We start from the raw sequence: 17,563 nt of genomic DNA, 5'->3' as shown, positions 1-17,563 counted from the left end.
CTTCAAGCACGGAGATGTCCCTCATAAAACATAATTAAAAAAAAAAACCCTCCTCGCATTGATTTTGTTAATGAGAAAACCCAAAGTTTAAGCTCCCAACATTCTACAATGAAAAAGCACAAACAATACTAAGAGCATTAGTTTTTGGATTTTGAACACTTAAAGGTGCATTTGTTTTGTTGGCTTGGCAAGGGCTAGGAGTCTTAAGATAAGCAATCTAACTTATGTTGGGTGCAACAAAGGCGTAGAATAGGACTAATCAAAAGCAAGGGCCTTAGCTCGTTAACACGGTATAGGGCTACGTCAAACCCTCACAATGCGCTGGGAGTAGCTAAGCAATAAGATCTCAATAGCGTATTCATTTAGAAGAAAAAACAAAAATTGCAGCTTCATTATGGTCTAAAAAGATTATTTTTCTCTTTTGTTAGGGTATTTTCATTAAGAGCAATTTGGTCTTTTAAATGATTATCTTATCCTTTGTACAGTTTAATTTGGTCTCACAATTAACTGTATACATTAGTGGAAAGTTTGCTCTTTTACTAATTATATAAAATAGTACAGGGTAAATGTCCACAGCATACTGTTTATGTGATTGGTTTTAAAAGATGTGACTACAATCTCCAGTAGCACTAAAGCCAATTGCCTATGTATGTATCTAATACCCATTTTTCAACACGAAGTTCAAACAACTATTGAATTAGGGCCCAAGCACATGAACACACAACTTTCTCAAATGAACGAGTTTTTGTAAACTTACATAAACTTTTCTGATAAATTCTCTGATAATGTGACATCAACTTTTAGTGTTTAGTTTCTTTGTACACTCACTAGCTTGTAGCAGCTGGGAAGGGCTGCAAGTCCAGTTAAGATGCTTGAAATCCTATGTATCTTACGCTCTTCTAAAATTTCAATTTCTGCTCTCACCTTCTCTTTCTGACCATGATAGCTTTTCCCTAGGTTTTCATATGCATGATGCATCTTCCAGCTCAAAGTACCCAGGCTTCACCTTGTCATCCCCCAAAATCAAAGTGTATGCTCTACGTGGAGGTACTTCTTTTTCAAGATATTCCACTTGATACAACACAAACTTTCACAACTTTCCCTTCTCCATTGCATTAACTAGCCTCTATATTCCCCTCAGCCATTCTTCCTTTCAACTCTTTGATGTTATTGTCATCATTTTCTAATCATAATTCTAAAATCTTTTCTGAATCAGAAAAAAAAAAAATACTCCAAGGAATCAATCATTAAGATCATCCTTAGCAATTAGCCACCAACATACACAATTGAACCTCTATCTATATCATTACAAATCTCCTCTGCCTCATTCAGCTCCCTTGAACCCTTCAATCCAAAACTCCTTTTCATTGTGGTATTCTTGTCATCTTCATGCATGGATCCAAGATTTTTGCATTCCTGCCATTCAACATCACATCATCCAGCTAGATGGCAGCAAAAAACATTCCAACCGAAGCATTTAATTCCATTTCAGGTACATATGTTCAAGGTTCTTTGATTGGACAGCACAAACTAGTTGAAGAAGGCTCCGCATAATGTCCTTGAAACATTATTGAGATTTCCAACCAAGCCAGCCAAAGGATCCTCCTTTAGGTCAACACACATTAGGTCTCAACCCATGGCCATCCAAAGAAATAATTGGAAAAGCACGCATAAAGTGCTACCAGTAATCCCCACAGGAACAAATCCCATCCCTAAAGTGGTGAAAACGAGTAGAATCTCTTACAATTATCTCCCGTTCCACTATCTTTGCAATAATCTTGATGACTGAATGACAATCTCCGCATACACGAAGGTTTTTCATCACAGTTATTGTGCAACCATCTATGGTAGCTACCAGCCCAAATCCAATGGCAAGCCTTTCACTATGATAAGATAAAATCTCTTCCTTCTGTTCATCCTCAACATCATGCAAAGCAAACCTCTGATCAGGGACATAACCAAACTCCTTCAACTTTCCTCCCAACCAATCTAGTTTTTGATATATTTTCTTACTGAGAGGATGGGACCTATCCCCTGAAAGAAACACATGCCTCATTCCCCTTAGAGTAACCCAGCTGCATCCTGGTTGTTTTACAATCCCACGTTGTTTCATTTGCTCCCTGATCCTTGAGACATCATTCCATCTACAAATGGAAGCATATAAATTAGACAACAAAACATATGCGGCACTACAATGTGTGTCCAAATCAAATATGGAATTTGCAGCTCTTTCAGCAACCTCTAAATTAGAATGCATCCTGCAAGCACTAAGCAAAGCTAGCCATACCATGGAATTTGCTTTTATTGGCATATTTTTAATTAAATCCTCTGCTTCTTTCAACTTCCCACATCGGCCCAAGATATCCACCATACAAGCAAAGTGCTCAAGCTTCAGCTCAATGGATTTGTATTGACTGAAGTACTCAAAAAAGGTTCTTCCTTTATGTAGCATTCCAGAATGGCTACAAGCAGAAAGCAAACCAGTTAATGTGATCTCATCTGGCTCAATCCAAGCACGTATCATTTGGTTGAATAATGTGAGAGCCCACCAGCCAAAACCATGTTGTCCACATCCTACAATAATTGAGTTCCAAGAAACTATGTTCTTCTTCCTAATTGTCTTAAACGTAGCTATACTATCCTTCATATGACCGCATTTAGAATACATGACAACAAGAGAATTACCCACAAATGCATCTGTTTCCAAGCCCAGCTTAATAGCTGCCGTGTGAATCTCTCTTCCCTTATCAAAAGCCTCCAGTGCACAGCATGAATTCAAAGCACTGGTGAAGGAGGATTGATTAGGAAGAACATCCATTCTCATCATGTCACCAAAAGCCTTCAAGGCATCTCCATGCTTATTGTTCAAACCATAGCCTGTTAAAAGGGCTGTCCATATGACTACATTTATATGCAATTTCTCATTGAAAACTTTACAAGAATCCTCAATTATCTTGCATTTTGCATAAAATGTGATAAGTGAAGCAGAGATATATGTGTCCAAAAAATATCCCAACTTAAGAACATGGGCATGAATCTGCATACCCTGGTGTAAAGCCAATATATTAGCGCAGGCTGTCAGTACACAAGAAAACGAGCTTGAAGTTGGTTCAACTCCAGAAATCGCCATCTGCCTAAAGATAAACAAAGCCTTATCACTCTTCCCATGCTGTTCAAACCCACTAATCATTGAAGTCCATGAAATCACATTACGACAAGGCATCTCCCTAAACAACTGAAGAGCATCTTCAACTCTGCCCCAACTACAATACCCATAAATCATTGAATTCCACGCAGCTACATCCTTCAAAGGCATCCGGCAGAAGAACACTTCTGCCATTTCGATTTTACCATACTGCAAAAACCCATTCATCATTGTTGTCCAAGAAACAACATTCCTTTCAGGCATTTCATCGAACAGTTTCCTGGACATACTTAAATCCCCACAATCCAAACACCCTTTGATCATTGAATTCCAAGAAACCACGTCGCGGATTGGCATTTCATAGAAAAGTTGCAATGCCTCTTCAAGTCTGTTGTGCCGCGAGTAACCCGTGATCATCATAGTATACAAATGCACATCGCGATATGGTATTTTGTCGAAAAGCACACGAGCTTCGTCCACCCTTTGGTTTCTTAAGCGATCCAAGATTATTGAATTCCAAGAGGGAGTGCTCGTTTTGGTGTAATTTGAATTTGCAGTACCCATGAAGCGTTTGGAGGATCTTATGACACTTGGAGGGAAACAAAAACGCGAAATGCATGATGATGCACATGAAGACTTTAACATTCAATAAGCGGGAAGTGTGTGCGTGATTATTCATCAGAGCAAACGTACATGAGGAATGGCCGAGCTGCAATGGCTATGGGGCACCCACCGCAACGTAACTATTGGTTCACTGTAGCATGGAGTCTCGTCCTCCGTGTGCTGGCAATATATGGCTTGTCCGCGAGGCTTGCTTGTTTCACTTTGACTTTGCACTTTTAATTATAGTTTGCCAACTGTTGCAATTTAGTAAAAATAGCATGATAAGTAATTAATTAAATTTTGAATTAAACTTTCGCAAGTTAGTTTCAAAATTAGGATGAATTGTGTAACTTATTTAACTATGTTTAATAGATGTACAACTTCTCAAGGCCCAAAACAACCACCATTGTCAAGATCTATAGTCACGTCCATACGACGACAAGACTACTCTCATCTAAGGAAACACTCAAGTATGTAACTCGGTGGTCATTTCTCCTGACTCGAAAGTCCTTGATCTAATTGAGGATGCTAATAAGGAACTCCGACTCACAATGGTAAGAGAGTTAAACACACATTTCACTAGCATCAAGGATAACTCTCATCCCCAAAACACAATTCTCATGTCAAAGTATCTGTTACTTACCACCCATTACTCGAAACTAAGGGAAGTGACACCATATACTACTTGAGCAAAACACATGAATGATTAATATCCTTCTCAATGGTTCAACTAGGGCACTACTCTACTGCATAGCCAATGATCAAGAAGGGCAAACATTGCAACCTCCAAGGCAAAAGTACCATGTGACCTTATTTTCAAACACAACATCCATGATGCTCTTGATTCCACATAGGAGCCCAAGACACCTTTAAAGGATACCCACTCTTGAGCGCTTCTCAAGGCTGTACCCAATAGATAAGGGGAGGTAGGTCATTCACTTAATGTTTCTTTTAGAGTATTGTTCACATAAGAGAACCCACCAAATATCTAACGATCATACATCTTAGATCGAAAATACTACCATAAATGCTATTCGGATGACCACAACATCATAGTGACATACGGAAACCATCCCCATGACATCTTCAGCATCGAATCCACATTAACCAAGTTCCCTTAAGTCATAATCATACACCGAAACCATGTGTCACAACGGCAAAACTCTAATACCATGGCATCTTCGCTCACTCCATCTTGTTAATGTCCTCATTAATTAGCATACAAATCTAACTTCTAAAAAGCACCCTTTGAAACATAAAATAGAAGGCTCCCAAACAACCACAATCCAAAGATCTAGCTCTTTAAAGGACCTAGACTTGTCTCTTATCCCACTACATACATAAACCTAGTCTGATCCAAAGGAGCTCGTGGAACACACCTTTGAATGTCAGGTCTTCATCATAACACAAATCCAAAACCCAATATTTAGTTTCCTATGAAAACCATTATATGATCTCTAATTTTACCCAAGATTCCCATGTCCAAGGTTGAAGACCAATCATAAGCCAACAACTAGCCAATATAACCAATTCCAAAGATTGAAACACTCTTCCAAAAACTCAAGCTCACTATTCCTTGATATGGATTCGTATTTCAACCTCATCTCTCAAAATTCAATCTTTTACTAGAGGGAAGAACATTCACCCACTGATTCCTTGAGTTAAATTACTCCTAGATCCAAACTCATTTTGTAACCATTTAAGACTCAACTATATCCGTCCCAAGAAGCAATATGCAAAAAATCTCCTTTAGGTTAGGATTTCCTTCATAGCCCAATTTGAATAATCTAATCAAATACCATCTTTTGGTAGTTAATATTATTGGCCTAACAAGGCTTAATCTCGTTTTGATAATGAAAAATTAAGGAATCTAATTGTGCTTTTAAGTGAAATTTCAGGCATTACATTTTTACAAGCACAATGGTTAAATTCAATGAAGATTGGCGAAGCTCATATTTAAATTCAAAATCCATGAAGAAAACAAGCTCAATGAAGATTAACAAAGCTTGGATGATGTTAAAGCTCCATTACATGAAGACTTAGGATTTATTTCTGTTTAAATGTATTAAAAGTCTCGTGTAAGTGCTTTTCAACTTTAATTTGTTTATGAAGCTCTTAGGATTAAATATTGGACTTAGAGACCTGTTTAACAACTTGGAAAATATCTTTACAAAGTCCAAATGCCTTTTCAAAATAATACAAATAAGTTTTGGAATCAAAAATATGGAAAATACTGAATTACAAAGTGTTCAGGCGCCTAAGGAGTATGCTTAGTCGACTGAATTGCTACTGCCAATGTTAAAGAAATCAAAATAGTATTAGTTTAGGTGATTGAAATGCTACTTCTAGTTCTGGAGCACATATTTTAATTGGTTCAGGCGACTGAAGATCGTGATTTAAACTTGCGAACTGCTCGATTTCTTTCCTATTTTTGCAAGATATGGTTTCCAAAACTTAGGCAAACGGTAAGATTTCTACCCTAACTATAAAAGGCTAATTATAAACGCATTAGGGTACGAAAACAGCTTGAATATACTTTGATTCATTCTTGAAAAAGTTCTTGTGCGCAAACCCTTTGCTCTAAATTGATTTTTGGTTTTAACTTATGATTTTCTCAATCTTCAAACCAGAAAACCCTAGATTATTTGCTGGGCTTTGTTGCAAGTTTATTGTTAAGATTTCATAGTGATTTTATAGTTTACGAATTCGCTCTATTCAGAGAGCACTCTGCTTGTATGAAAATCTGTTGTTACTTGTTTTGTAACTTGACAATTCGGGGATAGAATCATTGCCTAGCGAGAGGGGTGTTCTTGCTAGAAAGGGGTCTCCGGCTATTGAACAGAGAGAGGGAAAATCCTCATAGTGAGTTGCTTGGGGCAAGGATGTAGGCAGGCCACCGAACCTTGTGAAAAATCTATGTGTTCTTCTTTTTTCCCTTAATCTCTTTAATTTTAAATAATTTGATTTGATTATTAACTGTTGTCTATGAATTAGAATTGGATTAGGAAATTGTTGAAGGGAACGTGAAAAATAAGTTTAAAATAAATCAAGCTTCTGAGCAATAAAATTTAAAATACCCAATTCACCCCCCCCCCCCCCTCTTAGGACTACACTGTACTTTCAATTAGTATCAGAGTTTAGGTTGTAGAAAATCCTAATAGGTAGTTAGACAAAGATCGAAATGGTAAACGTAGGTGTATCCTCATTTGGTGAAAGACAATCCTCCACTAGACCCCCAATCTTTTGCCATGTAAATTACACCTTCTGGAAATAAAGAATGAGGATATTCTTACAATCCATGGATTGGAGAGTTTGGAGAGTAGTAATCCAAAGGAACTATGTTCCTTCTAAGACTATTGAGAATAAGGAAATTCCTAAGGAAGAAACCAAAATGAGTGAGGATGATATGAAACAATTATAGATAAACTCTAATGCTATGAATGTCCTGTATTGTGCGTTCGGCGCAAATGAGTTTAATAGGATAATGGGCTATAAGACTACAAAGGAAATTTGGGATAAACTAGAGGTAACCTAAGAGGGAATAGTATATGTTAGGGATAGTAAAATAGACATGCTCACCGGTGAGTATGAAATTTATATCCAGTATGTATACTAGGTTCACCCACATCATAAACTCCCTAAATGCACTTAGGAAGAACTACTCAACTTGCAAAATGATTAGGAAAATCCTTAGAGGACTTCCACCAATTTGGGAACCTAAGGTCACTACCATAATTGAAGGCGTGAACGTAAAGACCGCAACCTTAGATGAACTCATTGGGTCACTTCTCACGTATGAGATGGTCATTAATGAAAGATCAACTAAAGTTAGTAGAAACAAGAAATCCATAGCACTCAAAGCTTCCAAAGAAAGGTCGAGTGATGAAGAAGATGAAGAGATGGATGATGATAACCTAGCTTTATTCACTAGACGACTAGGTAGATTTTTTAAAAAAGAATAAGAGATTTGCTAGAGAATTTAGAGGATCAAAAATGGAAAAAGGTGAAACTAGCAAGAAAGAAACAAAAGTTGAACCTCCAACATGTTATAATCGTAAAAATGTAGACTGCATAAAACTTGACTGTCCACAACTCAAGAAAGAATCTAAGAAGAAAAAGAATAAAGCAATGAAAGCCACAACTTGGGACAACTCCATCTTAAGTAGCTCGGAAAGCGACTCGAATGATCAAGAAGTGGCAAACCTCTGCTTCATGGCGATAAACGATGAGGTACATTCTTGCTCAAACTCATTTATTAAATCTAGTGATGAATCTTGTAATGAATCGTGTGAAAGCATGCCATCTTACACTGAAATACAAGCAGAGATGTTTATACTACATACAAGGTTTATTAGGGTGTCCAAAAGAAACACCACATTAAAAGGTGAAAATGAAATGTTAATGAACAAACTAGAGTCAAATCAATCATTTGAAAAAGAAAAGGATTTGTATATTGTTGAATTAGAAAGCAAAATCAACAAGATGTCAAAAGAACTAGAAAATGTGAAGTTACAAGCCAATTGTGATAATGTGAAAGACTCAGAAATAACTTGACTAGAAAGAAAGATAGAAGACCAATCTAATATCATATACAATTTCACAAGAGGAAAGGAAAATTTTGATAAACTGGTTGGATCTCAAAATATGTCCTTAGACAAAGAGGGCATATGATTTAATGGAATTGAAAACAAGAAGAAAAAGAACCTCTACATGGAGTATTTTGTTAAAACTTCCAAAAACTATGCCAGCACCTCCTCAACCAATGCATATGCACACACCACATGTTTCTTGTGTAAGGAGAAGGGATGTATAAAATTTGAATGTCTATTCAAAAGAAAACATATTAAAACCAAAAAGGTGTGGAAAGTCAAAGATATCTCTAAAACAAACCTAAATGGACCTAAGAAGGTTTGGGTACCTAAAGTAACAACTTAAATCCTTTTTTGTAGGTATGTTTTAGGTCCACCCTTCAAAAGACAAGTGGTACTTGGATAGTGGATGCTCAAGGCATATGACAGGAGATAAGTCCAAGTTCACGTCGTTAACCTTAAAGCAAGGTGGACACGTTACTTTTGGAGACAATGATAAAGGTAAAATTATCAGCATCGGCAAATTCAATAAGGAACCATCTTTAATAATTGAGAATGTATTATTGGTTGAATGTTTAAAGCATAACCTACTTAGCATTAGTCAACTTAGTGATAAAGGTTTTGATCTAATATTTTAAAAGGACAAATGCATTGTTAAGAACATGGCAAAACATGAAATATTGTTTATTGCAAACCAAGTTGAGAACGTATACTACATAAACTTTGAAAACCTGGTATCTCAAGATGTAAAATGCTTCACGACCTTGAATGAATCCAGTTGGCAATGGCATAGGAAACTAGGACATGCTAGCATGGACCTGTTATCCAAATTAGCTAGAAAGAACTTGGTAAAGGTTTATCCAATATAAAGTTCACAAAAGATAAGATCTATGATGCCTGCCAACTTGGGAAGCAAATCAAGACAAGTTTTAAGAAGAAGCAACTGATCTCCACTGGAAGGCCATCGGAATTAATTCACCTAGATTTTTTTGGCCCCACTAAAACACAACGCCTAGGAGAAAAGCAATATGCATTCGTCATAGTTGATGACTACTCCATGTTTACCTGGATATTATTCTTATCCTCCAAGGACAAGGTGTAACGAGCTGCTATTTAACTAGGGTTTATATATATACTGTAAAATTTATAAGGCTCTGATACCTATTAAATTAAACCAAACCATCAACAAAACAGCAAGAAGCGGAATCCATATAAACACCATCAAGAAAATATACAATACAAGAGTACTAAAATGTGTCCCTAAAATATACATATAAGACTGTTTCCCAAAATACCCTCAACTGAGCTAGGGCTATACATAAATATTCTCAAAAATACTCACTCTACTGACAGGGCAGTACTGAGGCCCCTCTATCTGCGAGCCTGATCTGCGAGCCTTCCTAGATCACCTGAAAAATGTTAAAGTAATGGGATAAGCCAACGCTCAGTAAGACAAAATATGCTATTACTAGTGTGTGGCAAATGAGTTACAATACTGAGAAGATCTGTTTCTATATAATCACATGAAAATATAGTACCTTCTCATGTTGCTTAACATATCTATATTTTAGGTTTCTATACATAATACTTTTAATATATATAAATATATATTCTCTATTTCTGTGAAACTGTACATACATAATAATAACTGAAAACTTCCCTAGATGGCTGTATGTCATGATTTAACCTCTCATGATAGGGTTGTGCGGTCCGAAGGAGGGATCTACCATGGCTGGCCGACCAGGATAAACCAATATACTTCATCAGTCTGATCAGCCCTCCTCAACCCATATCTAATGGGGAGCCTCTCCACTCATGGGCATTTGATCGACCTACTTACCACATATTATCTGAATAGATGGTTGCACTCTATACTGAATATCTGTATATAGCAACAGTACCGTGCTCTGTTGAATCTGATCCATCAGGGTCTGATACTAAAATACATTACTATATACAATCTATCTGTATAAACCATGACGCTGTGATAAATTGTATCTATATCAACTGTATTTCTGAAATTAACTGTAAAACTGTATGTCATGGTACTAAAAACTGTATAATCATGGTATTTTAAAAATATTATAAATCATATTCCCTGTCTGTATAATCTATAAAACATAATCCTGAAAATACTGTAAAAACATGTTTCTGTACTATATCCATATTCTCATGTTACACAGTAATTTAAAGCATTTTAAACGTATTTGATAAACTGTATAAATTCCTGCTATGAAATAATAATCTGATAAAAACATATAATTCATACTGAAATCATACTAGTATTACCTAGTATAGCATATTTCCCTTACCTGATTTCTGTTAAAATCCCCTTACTATAGCGGGTCCTACACCCGCAGGGTTCTCCACTAAACACCCTGAAAATCATAAATCTCATAACAAAACATCATTATTTCTACGTCTACAACATTTCTTACAACTGCTGAAAAGCCTAATTTTGAATAAAAGACCTTACCCTAAATTTGGGATGAAATCCAACTTCGTCCCACCGACGATCCGCTTCGGCAGAGTTAGGGAGAACTTCCCCAGGAGCGTCGTGGTGGCCTCAGATATTCGATCCGGCGAACGACGGGGCCGAAATCGAAAAAAAATGGAGGTTAAGCCATAGGAGAGAGAGAGAGAGAGAGAGAGAGATAGGGAGTAAATTTCTGTAAATTTCTGCGTAAAAATCCAAATTTCAGCTATTTATAGAGTTGGATTTGTCAACAAGACACGTCACCTCGTCGATGAGTTTTGTAGAAAGTTCGTCGACAAACATGCACCCTCGTCGACGAATTTCAGACTTCCAAAAATCCTCTCTCGGTATCTTCTCATCGACGAAACTTGTCTTCGTCGACGAGGCCCTCATGTACCCTCGTCGACGAATCCCCTGCGTTCGTCGACGAGGCCATGAGAAAATCCCTTAGGTTATTATATCCAAAATGCAATGTAGCTGACGAAGTCTACTGCCTCCTTCTATTTTTGTTCCCATTTCTATCCCTCTTTATTATTTAAATACCCTTATTCTTGAGGTCGTTACAACTTGTGTGTAAAATTCTCATCAACCTGTGTATGAAACTTCAAAATGAAAAAGGGTTGGTGTGTTACACATAAAAAGTGATAGAGGTGGAGAGTTTAAGAATAAAGATGTTAAAAACTTCTATGATGAAAATGGAATTGCTTACAAAATTTCAGCACCACGAACACCACAACAAAATGGATTTGTTGAGAGAAAGAATAGATCACTATAGGAAATGGCTAGGACTATGTTAAATGAGCATAGCCTGCCTAAATACTTTTGGGCTGAAGCGGTAAACATCGTCTGTTATGTAATGAACATAGTCTCAACTTTTGGGCTGAAGCAATAAACATCGCCTGTTATGTAATGAACATAGTCTCCATTAGGGCTAACCTAAATAAAACTCCCTATGAGCTTTGGAAAGGAAAAAGACCAAATATTTCATACTTTCATGTATATGGATGTGAGTGATTTGTCCTAAATGACAAAGGGGACTTAGGAAAATTTGATGCTAAATCAGATGAAGGAATTTTTCTAGGATATACTATAAATAGCAAAGCATTTAGAGTCTACAACAAAAGAACATTATTTGTTGTAGAATCTATTCACATAGTATTTGATGAAGCTAATCCATTTTCTTCTAAAACTACTGATGATGATGATCTAGAGATAAGAAAGAATTTACAACACCTAGAAATTCATGAAATCAAATATGAGAGCATTGAAACCAAAGTACCATCTAATGATGACTCTCTAGAACAACCTAAATTGCCTAAGGAATGGAAATTTGTGAAGAATAACCCTAAGGACAAAATAATTGGTGAACCATCATGAGGGGTGCCCACTAGATCTTCACTAAAGAACCTGTGTGATCATTGTGCATTCCTATCTCAAGAGGAACCTGAGAACATTAATTATGCAATTAATGATGATTTATGGGTGCTAGTCATGCAAGAGGAATAAAATCAATTTGAGAGAAATAAAGTCTGGAAGTTAGTTCCTATACTCAATGATCATTCTGTGATTGGCACTAAGTCGGTTTATAGGAATAAACAGGATTAAAACAGCATTGTTATCTGTAACAAGGTTAGATTAGTAGCACAAGGTTATAATCAACAAAAAGGCATTAATTTTGATGAAACCTTTGCTCATGTAGCCAGAATGGAAGCAATTTATGCTACTAGCCTACGCATCCCATAAAAACTTCAAATTTTATCAAATGGATGTGAAAAGTGCATTCCTAAATGGCTATATAAATGAAGAAATATATGTAGCGCAACCTCCTGGTTTTGAAAACTTCCATTTTACAAACCACGTGTTTAGATTAATAAAAGCCCTATGAGGATTAAAACAAGCTCCTAGAGTTTGGTATGAAAGAATGAGCGGCTTTTTGATAAACAATGGTTTCACTAAAGGAAAAATGGACAATACCCTGTTTATCAAAACTAAGACCATTGATATGCTTATCATTCAAATCTATGTTGATGATATCATATTCAATGCTACAAATGAGAATTTATATAAAGAATTTGCTACAGCATGCAAGATGAGTTTGAGATGAGCATAATAGGCGAATTGACATATTTTCTTGGTCTTCAGATCAAACAAGCTAAAAATGGAACATTTATTAACCAATCTAAATACATAAAAGACCTACTCAAGAAGTTTGATATAGAAGGTGGCAAGATATTGTAAACCCCGATGAGCACTTCTATTAGTCTTGATAAAGATGAGTAAGGAAAATCAAGAGATGTTAAATACTATAGAGGTATGATTGGTAGTCTAGTCTACTTAACAGCCAGTAGACCAGACATAATGTTCAGCGCTTGTATGTGTGCTAGATTTCAAGCATCACCTAAAGAATCACATCAAATTTCTATAAAAATAATTTTAAGGTATTTGATAGGTACTATAGACTTTGGCTTATGGTATCCTAAGAATACATCCTTTGAAATGATCAGTTACTCTTATGCGGATTATGTTGGGTGCAAAATTGACCGCAAAAGTACAAGTGGTACATGTCACTTCTTAGGACGATCTCTTGTATCTTGGTTTTCCAAGAAACAGAATTATGTGGCTTTATCTACCAGCGAGGCTAAATTTGTTGCCGTGAGAAGTTGTTATGCTCAAGTGTTATATATGAAGTAACAACTTAAAGACTATAGTTTGGATTATGAGTATGTGCCTATAAAGTGTGATAATACTAGCGCCATTAACATATCTAAAAATCTGATATCTCATTCAAGAACAAAGAACATCGATATAAGACATCATTTCTTTCAAGATCATGTGCAAAAGGAGGATATTAGTCTTGAATTTGTAAACACGGATGAACAATGGGCTGATATTTTCACAAAACCTCTTCAAGAAGATCATTTCATATTAATAAGACGAAAATTAGGCTTATTACATAGTAGGGAAGTGGTTTGAGAGGAAGTTATTCATTAACTTAAGTGTTCAAGTCAAAATTTTAAGTTAGTCAAAATTTTCATAACTTCGGGCGACTAAACCATCTCCTTAGTCGACTGAATGACTACTGTTTTAGGCGTTTTAAAAATCAAAGCAATTCAAGTGACTACACATGCAGTTCAGGTGACTGAACCGCGTAGATATAAAGTCTGTTGTTTGCAACAACAAAAAAAAACCCTAACTTTAAGCATTTTAAGCCATCCCAACCTTATTCGTCTCTCACCAGAACTCTTGTTCTTCCCTCTTCGAGGCTTTCCCATTGTGATTTTGCTCCATAACCTTCTTCAAAGCTTCAAAGCTTGCATTTTACCCTCAGATTTTTGGATTTTATCTGCACTCTCTCTTCAAAATCATGCCAAGGATGAAAACTAGGGCTAACAAGAATCAATCTTCAAAACAAGATGTATTCGAGCTCATTCAATGATGACTCGTCACTTCGGGAGTGAAGAAAATATACAATGAACATATGCTCTACTGAACCTATTCTTGGGAAGATTCTGGATATCCCCTTAATGCAAGAGAGTTTTCCAAATATTCTTTGTATGTTTGGTGCACTAGCTTGGGATAGGTTTATCTCGTATCAATCTAGAGGGATTTACCCAAATTTTTTTTATCTTTTTTATGCAAACTTAGGAAGGGATGGAAACATATATACAACTAAAATCATGGATAAATCATTTGCACTCACCCCACAAACCATAGTGACAAGATTTCGAATTCAATATGGAAACTTTGAATATCCTAACTTGGGGCAATCTTGATTGATGGAACAAGAATTTACCCCACAAGAGTTTTTGCCTCTCATTATGACTGAACAACCAATCTACTTTGGTCACCTACCGTTGTATAGGCAATTGACCCTTGAGGCGAAGATTATTCATTTGCTAATCACATACAACATTCTACCTAGGAGTGGGTCTCGGGACCATATTTCGTACTTAGATTGTTTCATTATGTGGTGTCTATATATGGGCAAACGTATTGATCTTCCATCCCTAATACTCAAATGGATGATTTCCAAGGAAGAAACGAGACGAGTCATTCTCCCTTATGGAGGAGCCTTGAATCTGATCTTTGAGCATCTCGGTGTTGCTAACTCATCCACTTTATTTATTAAACAAACATCCTATGATAAATTTTCATCGATCACCGTGAAACTCATAAGATAAGTTTTGGACTGAGCACTTGGGTGGGTACCTAAGCACAGTAGAGCTTAGCAAGGAAATTTGAATGTAGAATTACAAGAAGATCGGCCTCGTGGCCAAGATCCACATATCATGAAGAGCCACCTGCTCCGGCTAGTGTTACCAACACTGCTCCTTCATGGTTTATGGATTTTCGTCGAGACATGGATTTACAATTGAATGCTATTCAAGGAAAATCATTTTGAAAAGGAGAAAACCAAATCACAGTTAAGCTTGAACAAATATGCATACATTGATTATCCTTTATGTTTTATGCTTATTGTGAGGAGAAGCCTTATCAAGGCTACCTCATTTTGCTCCTTATTTATCATCATCAAAAAGGGGGAGATTATTGGTCTAACAAGGCTTAATCTCGTTTTGATAATGACAAACTAAGGAATCTAATTGTGCTTTTAAGTGAAATTTCAGGCATTACATTTTTACAAGCACAATGGTTAAATTCAATGAAGATTGGCAAAGCTCATATTTAAATTCAAAATCGATGAAGAAAACAAGCTCAATGAAGATTGAGAAAGCTTGGATGATGTTAAAGCTCCATTACATGAAGACTTAGGATTTATTACTGTTTAAATGTATTAAGAGTCTCTCATGTAAGTGCTTTTCAACTTAAATTTGTTTATAAAGCTCTTAGGATTAAATATTGCACTTAGAGACCTGTTTAATAACTTGTAAAATATCTTTACAAAGTCCAAATGTCTTTTCAAAATAATACAAATAAGTTTTGGAATAAAAAAATATGAAAAATACTAAATTATGGAGTGTTCATGCTCCTGAGGAGTATGCTCAGTCAACTGAATTGCTACTGCCAATGTTAAAGAAATAAGAATAGTATTAGTTCAAGTGACTGAATGAGAATCCAATCACCCGAACAGGGTCAGGCAACTGAAGATCGCGATTTAAACTTGCGAACTACTCGATTTCTTTCTTATTTTTGCGAGATATGGTTTCCAAAACTTGGGCAAACGGTAAGATTTCTACCCTAACTATATAAGGCTAATTTTAAATGCATTAGGACATGAAAATAGCTTAAATATACTTTGATTCATTCTTGAAAAAGTTGTTCTACGCAAACCCTTTGCTCTAAACTAATTTCTGGTTTTTACTTCTGATTTTCTCATTCTTCAAACTAGAATACCCTAGATTATTTTTTGAGCTTCGCTGCAAATTTATCTTTAAGAGTTCATAGTGATTTTATATTGTACGAATTTGCTCTATTCAGAGAGTACTCAACTTGTACGAAAATATGTTGTTACTCGTTTTGTAAATTGACGATTCGGGGATAGAATTGTTACCTAGCAAGAGGGGTGTTCTTACTAGAGAGGGATCTCCACTTATTGAATAGAGAGAGGGAACTCCGCCTATTAAAAGGAGAGAGTAAGTAAAATCCTCACAACGAGTTGCTTGGGGCAAGGACGTAGGCAGGCCTCCGAACCTTGTAAAAAATCTGTGTGTTCTTCTTTTTTCCCTTAATCTCTTTAATTTTCTACTATTTAATTTGATTATTAACTGTTGTGTATGAATTAGAATTGGATTTGGAAATTATTGAATGCTCAGATTGACTTGAGGATATTCTGATGCTTAGATAGTTTCTTGTGGATGTGTTGAATGATTTAAACCTTCCGTTGAAAATCAAACTCTATTGAAATTATGAATTATTCTTAATCAGCTGAGTTGATTTTATTCTTGTTGATTAATTGATGAAATACAAGAAGGATACATATATACATACATGCATATATATATAGGCTTGGTTAAATTGTTGGGATGGTTTAAAATTGAAATACTAAATTGCCTAAACACAGGATTTATATTTATATATCTTGTCATCTATTTAAATCTGTTGAGCCTTGTATTTTTTTGATTATATATACTTAGGATTGTTCATTGGTATAGTCGTTCTCTGATTAGATATTTGAGGTGATTGAGATTATTTAAAGGGGACATAAAAAAATAAGTTTAAAATAAATCAAGCTTCTATGCAATAAAATTTAAAATACCCAATTCACCCCCCTTTTAGGACTACACTGTACTTTTAGATACAACTTCCTTATTATAGCAAAAGGGTCACATTTTGAAATCTTTATCTAACCAAATAAAATACTGAATGCTACTCTATTTCTCAAAACCTACAAGAGGTTCTAACACCCAAATGCACCAACTAAGGTTTGATCCAACCTTACACTTCAAGATAGTCTCCATATTGAAGCATCTCCTAGTCTGGTCATCCCACAACTTTGAAGAAAACCAGCTAAGTAAAATATCAAAGCTCAAAATCAATGTTTCGTTTCAAGGATGAGTCCCCACCTAGGAGTCTTATAAGACACAACTCCAAAGATGAGTCCACACCCAAAAGTCTCTTCAAATACAACTAACCTCAAAATCAAAGGGTTACCACCTTCAACAAAACATCCAAGCTCATTTATACAAAATATTCCAAAGGTGAGTTTCCACACTAGGAGTCTCATGAGGCACAACTCCAAGGATAAGTCTACACCATGGAATCTCTCGTAATTTGAATAATCTCAACATCCAA

At 35.9% G+C, this 17,563-nt stretch overlaps 1 protein-coding gene across 1 annotated transcript; it reads right to left on the bottom strand.

Annotated features, from left to right (window-relative positions):
* Positions 1-665: 665 nt before the first annotated feature.
* Positions 666-3,952, bottom strand: LOC131144453 (pentatricopeptide repeat-containing protein At5g46460, mitochondrial). The gene has a single exon (XM_058093117.1). The coding sequence runs from the start codon at positions 3,788-3,790 to the stop codon at positions 1,679-1,681; it is 2,112 nt and encodes a 703-aa protein (XP_057949100.1). The 5' UTR covers positions 3,791-3,952; the 3' UTR covers positions 666-1,678.
* Between the last annotated feature and the right edge of the window lie 13,611 nt (positions 3,953-17,563).

This window comes from Malania oleifera, chromosome 12 (assembly GCF_029873635.1).
Source record: "Malania oleifera isolate guangnan ecotype guangnan chromosome 12, ASM2987363v1, whole genome shotgun sequence".
NCBI lineage: Eukaryota > Viridiplantae > Streptophyta > Magnoliopsida > Santalales > Ximeniaceae > Malania > Malania oleifera.
The sequence above is the reverse complement of the archived record's forward strand: the minus strand, read 5'-3'. Positions and strand labels throughout refer to the sequence as shown.

Coding starts and splice junctions, on each gene's coding strand:
- LOC131144453 (XM_058093117.1), bottom strand. CDS start 3,790: ATGTTAAAGTCTTCATGTGCATCATCATGCATTTCGCGTTTTTGTTTC.